The following is a 10,987-nucleotide window of genomic DNA, read 5'->3' on the forward strand; positions in this document are numbered from 1 at the left end:
CGCGCCCGGGTTCCGAACCCGGGCCGCCAGCAGTGGAGCGCGCGCACTTAACCGCTAAGCCACGGGGCCAGCCCTGATAGCAAGATATTGAACAGAGCCAAGTCTGATGGCAACTTGAGACCAAGGAATGTCCTCGACAGATCTTTTTCTCCCAGGCAATTTTTATTACATGTTCATTTTCATTTCAGCAGTGATACATTTTCATAGGAGAAAATATTGAAAATATAGATAAGCATAGAAGAAGAAAAGAAAGTCCCCATAATCCCACCACCTACTGTATTTTTAATATTTGGTATATTTCTCCCAGGCTCTTTACAATATATTTTTTACCTGGCTGAGCTCAGACTGCATATGCAATTTCCTCTGCTGCCTTTTACCCTCAGTATTCTACGTTCATTCCCCATGTTATTATGAACTCTCCATAAACATCCTTTTAATGGCTGATGCAGCCTTTGACAGGTGAATCATCCAGTATTTAAAAAGTGAGAACTCATAAGTACATAATTTCGCCTGTGAGGGATGAGGCAACCCTGAGTAGGAACCAAGAGCCAGGGTTTCAGGGGCCCCAGTCCTACCACCTACCAGCGATGCCATCTTGGGGGAGTCACTTTAAATCGCCAATCCTTATTTTTATCTGAGAATAGGAATACCAATAATATAATAGCTGCTCCCTGTGGTTAATGTGAGGCCAGAGCAAGATGAGATACACTAAAGCATTTTTTAAATGTACACAGTACAGCGAAGATTTGCTTTGAATAACAAGTTTCATTTTGGGGGAAAACTTATTCTTTCAGAATGCAGAAGTGGGCTCAAATTTAATCAAGCTGGCGTCTACAACAGCAAAAGCCCTGAAGGAAAAAGATGACCAAGTCTACTGCCAGCCAGAGTTGCTTTATGAAGGTAAAATGCACCCCCTGTCCCTAGGTTTAGGGAAGAGGCAGAATTTCATGAGGACCCCTGAGGACTCTTTGTGTAATACCTCCTTCTGATGCTGAGGAGCTGTGCATGGACAAGGGACAAAGAGGAAGGCTCTTGGGAGACCGCAGTGAAAAGCATTTGGGGACAGTTCTCTTTTGTATATCCTCAAACACCTCCTGGGAAGGCACTGGGGTAGTAGCGCTGCCACCCTCTATTGGAACAACCAAAATGTGTCCAGACATTGCCAAAGTCCCGTGGGGGGCACCATTGCCCTGATTGAGAACCACTGCCCTAGAATGTAAGCCCACGAGGCAGGGACCACGTTTCTGTGTCAGTGTATCACCGGCACATGACAAAAGTCTGGCGTAGTGGGGTCTGTGCTCAACACTTAAGTGTGGAATGAACGGGCTTGCCCAAGGACACTCAGCTAGAGTGGCAGGGCGTGGCTCTAAACTGAGAGCCCTGTTCCCACGTCGCCACCCCCGTGCCAGGTGAGGTGTCTGGAAGGGCACAGTCCTGGGGACTTTCCTAGGATGACCTCAGATTTTCCCACAAGAACCACTTCTGTAAACGACGTCCCATGGATCCTGTAACAGGTTCTGTGTGGCACCCCAGCCTCTTGGAAGTGAAAATGTGTACCATCTCAGTCCCAGTTCTTAAGGCATCAGCATCCATTTCTGCGCACCCGCCGCATGGTATGGGCAGACGGAGGCTTAAAACATTATGGTCTTTTTGTTTCTAAGGAGAGAATTCTTGTTTATTGCAGCATTCTTGGGCAGTACTGAGAAGTATGATGGTAGACAAATCCCTCATCATCCCTCCACCCATGACGACCCCTGGGAAATATCCACCCAGTCTTTCTGTCACATGTGCTTGGCGTATGCCAGGCCGTCTTCTGGGGCTCCTCAGATATCGCCTCTTTTCATCCCGACAGTCTCATCCTGTCATCATTGACATTAGATGAGTCCACGCAGATAAGGGTCTTCGCTTAGGGCTGGCCCATAGTGAGAGTCCAGCAAAAAGGAGGTGTTATCGGAACAACTCCAAGAGGCAGGTGCTGGCACATATTATTCTTGTTTAGAGCTGAGGATGACAGAGCTGAGAGTCGTTCAGTGACTTGCCCCAAGATGGGCAGCAGAGCCAGGATCTGAACCCAGGTTTCTCTGACTCAAAAACCCTTAACCTCTGCATTTATAGTTTTATGAAATGTGTACGATACCATCTAGAATATTCTGAAATAGCTGCTTCCACTTAATAAATGTAGCCTGAGAATTTTCCCACATCCTGAAGATTCTTCAAAGTATGGCTTTAATAGCTGTGCAGAATTCACAGAGATGAGTCTTACTTTACTTAACCCAGTGCCTATAGCTGGTCATTTACAGGGTGGAGGTAAGGGGGGGTCCCAGACCAGGTTTGAGGGGCCCAGGAGCATCATGGGAAGTCTCAGGCATACTCTGGGACCAGCTGTGGGCATCTTTTTCTGATTTAAGTATGTCGGTGGTCCCTCCTCCTCACGTTCATCTTAACCTGTCTCTTGGAAGTTTCACAATTACTCATCTGAGGGATTGTGCATCTTCCCATCTCAATGGTCCATTCCCCTTCACTCCCCACTGAGCCTGATATCCATTTATGCCTTGGGTCCTTTTCAGGAGGCCTTGATGTGGCAAATATATCCCTCCCCGCTCCTCTTTTCTTGGACATTATACTTTCATCAGCAGTTGGCTCCAACTGCCTGGAATATTTCATAAGAGGGGGACTTTCATTTCAGTATTCAGACATAGAAATTTAATTTGACACAACAGACATATATAAATATAGATGCATTTACATGGGCAAAATTTTAAAGTTTTTTGGATTATACAAGTAAAAGGTATAATGAAAATTTCACATAATGACAAACTTAGAATGTACACTATAAAATATAAACTATAAGGAAGTTATAATCCCAGCAATGCTTCTAAACTTTTTCTCCTCACTTATAACATAGTGGGATAATTTTATAATCAGCCTTTTACACTTAATCTTATGATATGGACACTTTCCCATGTTATTAAAATTCTTCGTAAATATTATTTTTACATAATGTCATTATATGAATTTACCAGATTTTTTTTATTTTTTGGTGAGGAAGATCAGTCCTGTGCTAACATCTGCCAATCCTCCTCTTTTTTTGCTGAAGAAGACTGGCCCTGGGCTAACATCAGTGCCCATCTTCCTCCACTTCATATGGGACGCTGCCACAGCATGGCTTGCCAAGCAGTGCGTCGGTGCACGCCGGGGATCCGAACCAGGGAACCCCGGGTCAACGCAGCCAATCACGCGCACTTAACCACTTGCGCCACCAGGCTGGTCCCCAGATTTTTTTAAACTATCTCCCTTTGATACTCCTTTCCATAGCTTCAGAAGTTTCTGTTCACATCCATACACATGTGCGTGTACACATGAGTACTTTTTTCAAAGAGCTTTAAAAACATTGCAGTCACCTCTGAGTTTAATCATGCAATTCTCTTTGATTTCTATCTTGGATAATTAAAGATGTTTACACACTTAAAAACCTAGGTCTATCTTACCTTGCTCCTGAACCTTCTAATAGAGCTGGGGTAATTATGAGAGGATCCCTCATCCTGCCCTGTGACCACCTTTGATCCAATCCAGGGCCTGAATCAAGTTCGGGGGTCCTGGCTGGGAGCTGTTTTAATGGAAAGGACGCCTGGCTTGGCCTGGAGGGCGGATGCTCCCAGCCCTGGTGATGGGGCTTCATCAGCTGTGTCCTTCTCTCTAGGCTTAGAGCTGCCTCGGATCAATTACGCTCACAACGGGAAGCGATACCGGTATGTCTTTGCTGCTGAAGTTCAATGGAGTCCCATCCCAACCAAGGTACCAGTCCCCTTGTGATTGGGACCTACGATGATCATGTCTGCCTGCAAAGCTGAATTCTCAGGTTCTCTGACTGGGTGAGCTTGATCAGAAAAGGCAGGTCCTTGGGGACAGGAGGTAGGTCAGAGAGTGAGGTCAATTTGGGACAAAATACATTTGAAGCATTAACGGATCGTCCAAGAGAGGGAGCCGTACCTAATGGGCTGATGCTCAGGAAAGAGGTCATGGCTGGAGTTTATTCACTGATTTCTTTATTCGATACGTGTTTATCGAGCACCAGCTTGGTGCAACAACATGGTAGACACCGAGGATAAGGACGTGAACAGGAGGATCCTAATCCCTGCCCTCAAGGAATTCACCCTCTCAAGCAGAGAGGGTCGAGCTGAAACTCGGAGGATTTATTTTCTTTGTTAAGCTATTTGTCGAACACTTGCTGTATCCCAGGGACAATGCTGAGTGGTGTACAGACATCACTTTTCCTTAATATCCTAATTTGGTAATAATAAAATGGAAAATATTTTTTAAAAAATGCCAACAGTGCATAAACGTACAAAACAAAACAATTAAGGCTCCCGGACACACATACACACACACCCCAAGTCACTCCCCACTAATCCCACACCCAAGGGGAAACAGGCCTGTTAGAGATGAAGAGCAGTCCAGAGACTTGCACTTTTAAAACAACAAAGGAATCGTATTATACTTTAAATGTTTGCATTGAATACACTAGTTTATTTAACACATATAGAAATTGCAATGCAGTGCCAAGTGCCAGATAAATTCAGGATTTTTATTTTTCCGAGAATTCAGTGTGTAGTGTCAGCTATGTGGCGGCAGGAGGATCTTTGCTTTAAGTCAGAGGAGGACAGCTGGCTGCTTTCATATCTGTTGTTACACTGACCAGGGGCAGAAGTCACTTTGAGTCTTCATTGGAGGGGCTTGGTCCCCTCTCTCGGCGGGGCTGATGCCTTCCTGTTCACAGGGAGTGAGCATGCTCTCCGACAGGTCACTCCATGTTTCTCCTCTTTGGGTGAACAGATACTAAGATATGACATTCTCACGAAGTCGTCCTTAAAATGGGGAGAGGAGCACTGCTGGCCGGCAGAGCCCCTGTTTGTGCCCACGCCAGGCGCCGAGGACGAGGATGACGGTAAGACTCTGGGAAGGACAGTCCGCTCACTGCACTCTGTGATCACCCCTCAAACAGAGACATCGTTTGGGGGCAGTGACCCCCCCATCACACAGCTGATAGAGTCATGCTTTGAAGCCCAGGTCTGTCTGAGTCCAAAGCTGTGGGGTTAGGGAGTCCCCAAGACCATCCTCACTTCTGAGACCAACTACAAGTTCAAGAGTCCCCAAGACCACCCTGGGTTTCAATAGAAGGACTCACAGAACACACTGAAACTGTTATACTCGTGGGTACGGTTTATTACAACGAAAGGATGCGGGTTGAAAGAGAAGAGGCTCATGGGACAGCATCCAGTAGAGTTCCACATGTGCAGCTTCTGGCTGTCCTCTCCCGGGCGAGCCATGGACCATGCTAACTTCTCCCAACAATACCCATGGAGTATCGCCAACCAGGGAAGCCCACCCAAGCATTGGTGTCAGAACTTGTTTGGGGCTTGGTCACATAGACGTGGTTGACCGCCCATGTGGTTGACCTTTAGTCTCCAGCCCCTCTGGAGGTCAAGCCCAGAGCCCCCACCTAAATCACTTTGTGAGATACATTATCTGGCTGCCCCCAGGTAAGCAAAGACACTCTCATCAGTAGGACATTCCAAGGGCTTAGAGGTCACCTCCCAGGAGCAGAGGTCAGACCTCCCTTTGGGGGACATTAAATTGTTTACTACACAGAAGCCCATTTCCTTCCACTGAGCACCACCACCCTCTCCTGGAGTGTCGTGTGAATCTTGGTTTTAAAATTCATTGCAATGGCAGAGTCAGAGCTCCTCACTGTCCCTAAGCAGGTAACTTTTTCGTGGAACACATGGAAATGCATATTTGTGGCCCATCTCTTGTTTCTAGGTTTCCACGTGACCAAATGGTCCTTTCCCTCCTTGATTCTGCCTTTGCCCCAGAAATGCCCTGCCCACACCCCTGGGGATGCTAAGGAGGGTGATGAGAACTGTGGGTGGGGCTGCCCACACCTGCAGGGGAGGGCGGGCTCCCCCATTGAGCCTACCAGCTGCTTCCCTCAGGTGAGAAGGGAGTGGTCTACCTGGGCCATGTCTTCCTACTGATCATGCGTGGCACGGCACACAGGGTGGGGGACCCCATGTCATTGTCACCTCCAAGGTGAGGGATTGTTGGTACCACCTCCTCCTGGGGCTGGCCGCCCACTGTGCTGCACAGGTGGGTCCCGTACATTCTCTCCGTGGGCAGGGAGTAGCACTGTCTTCATTTCACCAAAGGAGAGACTCAGAGAGTGAAGTAACTCACCCAGGTTCACACACCCAGTGCCCGCAGAGGTAGGATTTCAATTCAAGCCGATCTGACTTCAACTATGCTCAGCTGCTCTGAAACCCTGCGGCCTTGGGAGCAAACACGAGTATTTACTAGAAGTTTAGGTGCATTATTTGTTTGATCCTCTGTCCCTTGAGAGTGAGTACTTAGAATATTTCCATTTTACAGAGGGGAAAGCTGAGGCTGTTAGCGTGTTGCACGTGCTTTTACAGAGGGGAAAGCTGAGGCTGTTAGCGTGTTGCACGTGCGTGAGATGAACTGGGCTCATTCAAATGCCGTTTGAGTGCAACTAGTCTGAGTTTAGCCGAGTGATACATATTAACCTAAATGCAGCATCAAAACTGATTCTCTATAATCAGAGTTTCCAAATAGCAGGAAAAGAGCCATTCTTCAGTGCATGCAATAATATACAAAGTGCTTTCATAATTCCCTGTGCAAGAGATCGTCTCAGCAGCCCTGTGACAGTAGGGAGGACTATCCCTACTCTGTAGATGAAGAGACGGAGGTTCAGAGAAGTAAAGGGCCTGGCCCAGCCAGAGCTGGAACCAGGTCTTCTGATTCCCAGCCTTTTGACTTCTCTGGCCTTTCCCTTCTGCTCACACAGAATATCAAATTCACTGCCCTTCTGTTCTGATTAGATACTTCAGTTCAAAGAGGATAGGGAGATACAGCTGAGAAACTTATCCCTCCAGCTGGAGGAGGTTCAAGGCTGCACTTTTACCAAGCATCTCTTTTTGTTCCCCAAAGGAATTATCTTATCAGCCATTGTCTCTTCTGATCCCCAAAAGCCACCTTTTCTGCTTATTCTGGATGCCAAAAGCTTTACAGAATTGGCTCGCGCATCCGTTGACGTCGAAATGCACCTGGACCTCCACGGGTTATTCATCCCGGATGCAGACTGGAACGCAAGGCAGCAGGCCCCTTCCTGGAAAGCACAGGACAGGGCTTCCAACTGCCACGGGGCCCCACAGACCTGAGATTTGGGCCGGGAAGAACAGCTGCAGTGGCAGGCTCCCCAGGACTCAAGGCTTGATTCCTCTCTGAGTGGAGGGGAGTTCTTGTTTCATTTTGGGCTTATTCTTTCCATGTGCTTTGAGACCACGGTATGGAAGTAGATCTTGTCGGTATCTTCTCTTTCGTCTTATTTTGGCTTAAAAACCTTGTTTGAAAGTCGATCAAATATTTGTTGATTAGCTCTAGTTCTTCTAAGAAAGCCCCTTTTCTTTATTATAAAGACCATGACCATGAATCAGAAATTGTATTAAGTCACATGATCATTGTTCTTAGAATGAGCAACCACTGACATTAGAGAAGAGACAGAGAAATATTTATCATTGCTCCTTCCTCCCTCCCCTTCTCTTCCTTCCCCTTTCCCTTTTTTCCAGTGGACTAGATTGTCATCTGGGAGTGCTAGCTTTCTCAGTCATGCCCTGTTAGCAAATTATGTGGCCGAGAAGGCATGTTGCTCCGTGGTCATTCCATGCAAGGCATGGCATAATATAAAATAATAAAAACTTTAAAGTCTGTTCAGACCTTATTTTATTTTTGCATGGCTTCTTTCCTCTGAAGTTCTTCTAAGGCAATAAAATAAAGTGGTGGAGATAGATGGTTGGTAGCCAGCTAGATGCCGCCTTGTACAACCAATGGGACAACAGATTGGTATGGGAATCCCCCTTTACAGGAGGAGGTTAAGGGGCTGGACACTGACCCAGCTGGCCATGGCCAAGGGGCTAGAATCCAGGATTGAGTCCCAAGCCAGGGCTGGCATGAGGAGTTCTTGCCTGATGCTGAGAGCCAGGGCAGTGAGCCATGCCTGTATCTGTATGGGAAAGGAGGTTCCCCAAGCTGAATGCGCTGCCAGGATGGACCAGGCATTTGGGGCAGAGGTAGAGGGAGGTTGATGGTTGGGATGGAGGAAGCTGGGAACAAGCCAAGCAGGGTCCCACGTGAGTACTAGGACCTCCATGGACATCTGAGTCTCACCTTTATAGTCTAGTAGGAGCTGGGTGCCTGGTTTAGAGGCACCAAACGCAGGCTGGATAATTCCCACGTACTCACGTCATGGGGTCAGGGGAGCTGAGATTCCACCCTTATTCTGCACTTGCATCCTCCTGAGTTTGGATTTCATTCAGTCACCAGTGGGGATTCAATGACATGTCTTGAGGACAGGAAGGAATCTCTAGTGACCGTGCATGGAACACCTCAGAGGGGGCAGACCTCTGAAGGACTGTTTTGGCTTTTGCCCTGCAGCCCCCATGAAGCCATACTTTCCACTTAAATGTAGGCTCCATCAGGTCATGGATTGGGGATTTTCTTTTTTTTTTTTTTTTTTTTTCCTCCCGAAAGCCCCAGTACACAGTTGTATATTCTGGTTGTAGGTCCTTCTAGATCTTCTATGTGAGCTGCCACCACAGCATGCCTACTGACAGACGAGTGGTGTGGTTCCGTGACCAGGAACTGAACCCCAGCCACCGAAGTGGAGTGTGCCAAATTTTAACCACTAGGCCATCTGGGCTGGCTCAGGGTTTTGTTCTTTAACTGAAATTTTTATCGGAATAATTGTAGATTCACGTGCAGTTCTAAGAAATAATACAAAAGAGATCCCACATGGACTTTACCCAGTTTTCCTCAATGGTAAGATTTTAGTACAACATCACAATTAGAATATTGACATCGATTCAATCCACAGATCTTAGATCTCCCCAGTTTAACTTGTACTTCTGTGTGTGTGTGTGTGTGTGTGTGTGTAGTTCTATACAATCTTATCACACATGTAAGTTCCTGTATCCATAGCACAGTCAAGACACTGAACCCACATTGACACAAAAATCCCTCTTGATGCTTTATCACCACAGCTCTCTCCCACCATAACCTCCCATCCCTAACCTCTAGCGACCACCATTTCTAAAATGTTGTCATTTCAAAAATGTTACATAAATGGAATCACATAGGATTAATCTTGGGCAATGGCTTTTTTCCCAGAATTCCTTAGAGATTCACCCAAGTTGTTGTTTTCATCCACTTTGTCCTATGTTGGGTGTGTTTCATCCACTCCTTTATCCTCAGCACCTAGAACACTGCCTGGTGGATGCGGGCTCTGAATAAATAATTGTTGAATGAATGAATGAATGAATGAATTCCCCCAACAAAGAGATTCAACTCAATAATATACCAAGAAATGGATATTTTATTGAAGATCTCCAGGCAGATGGAGAAGATAGTTCACGTGGAGCCCGATGACAACACCCAAAATTCCCCATGAAGGTTTCCCTCACCTGCCATCCCTGATCTCTCCTCTCTCTTCCCCCATTGGGCCCTCAAAACCTCCTCTATCATCCCAGCCTTTCCATTTCACCGCCAGCATATAGATCCCGTTAAACAAAAACCCAAATGCTGGACATGGCAGAACGAAGACCATCTCTCTGCTCTTCCTCAGAATCTCCTTTGGGGATCTCCAGCCTTGACAAGATGGATTGGGAGGAAATGCCAACTATGGCAGCCTAAGAAAAGTGTGATTTAGGTCTGCATTTGGGTGGCAGAAATGGATAAGAGTTGACATGTGACAATCACTCACCTACTCATTATTCTACTTTAAATATTTGAGAAGAGGGTGGAATTAAAAAATGCTTCCCCACCTCCATTCTACTTAATTCCAATTGCCAAACAGTACCCAAACCTAATCATGAAAAAGGGTGCAGTTCTGCAGGGAAGAAAAATATGTCTGTGGTTTGTTTACCCTGTTTAAGATGACAGATGAAATACCAGACTGATGAGGAAGGCTGCCACACCAAATCTTTTTTTATCAGCTTCAAACACACCAAAAGTTGATGCCAGGATATCCAATTTATCTAGATCCTTAATTCCATCACCTTTCATACACAGGCAGGGGTAATTAGTTCAAAACACCACAGGAGCTGAGATGCATGTGCCTTTCTCGGAGTCAGCACGAGACAATCCATCTTATCCTCCGAGCCTTCCTTGTTATGCTTCATGCAGGTGTTACACGTGACCAGGAAGTTATACGTGAGCGGGAAAGATCACTCCAGATTTGTTTATTGCTTTGATAAAGCCACAGCATTTCACAAGCGCTCTAAGATGTAAGTGTCAGGTGCACAGCGAGCCCTCAAATGTCTTCTGACCCACTTTTCCTTCAAAGGGTTCTCTAATTTGATTCCAGTTGGGGAATAAGCTGGATGTATATTGGACAAATCAACTCATGAACAATCCAAGTGCATTCAAGCTACATCCACATTATTGGTTCACACTCAGGTTTCCTCCCAAAGAAAGTTACCAAGTGTCAGGCTGACTCCATTAAGAAGGTTGCTGGTCCCACTTTAGATCACTTCTTAAGTTGTTTTAAGACTGTTTGGGTGGTTTTTAAATGGCCAAGAGAAGTCTTGCCTGTGGCAAATCAGGACATGCAGACAGAAAACCATCACCACCTTCTTCCTCATCCAACAATGGTGAGGCCTCTACATTTCTACTTCCTTCTAGGAGGTTAGACTCAGTGGCCAGGTGCAGATGCACACAAGCCATATCAGGAAGCAGTCTCTTGAGGTCAAGCACTAGCAAAGAGGCCAGGGATTTTCTTGGGCAAGGCAAGCAGAGAGAGATGTGGGAGCGTTGTGTTCGGGCAGGGGGCGGATAAGCCAGCCTTCTTTCCTCGTGGTGGTCAGGAAAGGCTTCCTGGAGGGGTGCGCTTTCAGGAGCTGCCTGAGCAGCCAGAGGG

At 46.6% G+C, this 10,987-nt stretch overlaps 1 protein-coding gene across 1 annotated transcript in view; it reads left to right on the forward strand.

Annotated features, from left to right (window-relative positions):
• Window positions 1–7,810, forward strand: part of BCO1 (beta-carotene oxygenase 1) — a 36,465-nt gene extending 28,655 nt beyond the window's left edge. The window contains exons 8-11 of the mRNA XM_058528351.1: window positions 795–900; window positions 3,701–3,795; window positions 4,834–4,945; window positions 7,006–7,810. Coding sequence (XP_058384334.1) covers window positions 795–900; window positions 3,701–3,795; window positions 4,834–4,945; window positions 7,006–7,235 — 543 coding nt within the window. The 3' untranslated portion in view covers window positions 7,236–7,810. The remainder of the gene's footprint in view (window positions 1–794; window positions 901–3,700; window positions 3,796–4,833; window positions 4,946–7,005) is intronic.
• Window positions 7,811–10,987: the final 3,177 nt, after the last annotated feature.

Source organism: Diceros bicornis, chromosome 32, assembly GCF_020826845.1.
Source record: "Diceros bicornis minor isolate mBicDic1 chromosome 32, mDicBic1.mat.cur, whole genome shotgun sequence".
Taxonomy (NCBI): domain Eukaryota; kingdom Metazoa; phylum Chordata; class Mammalia; order Perissodactyla; family Rhinocerotidae; genus Diceros; species Diceros bicornis.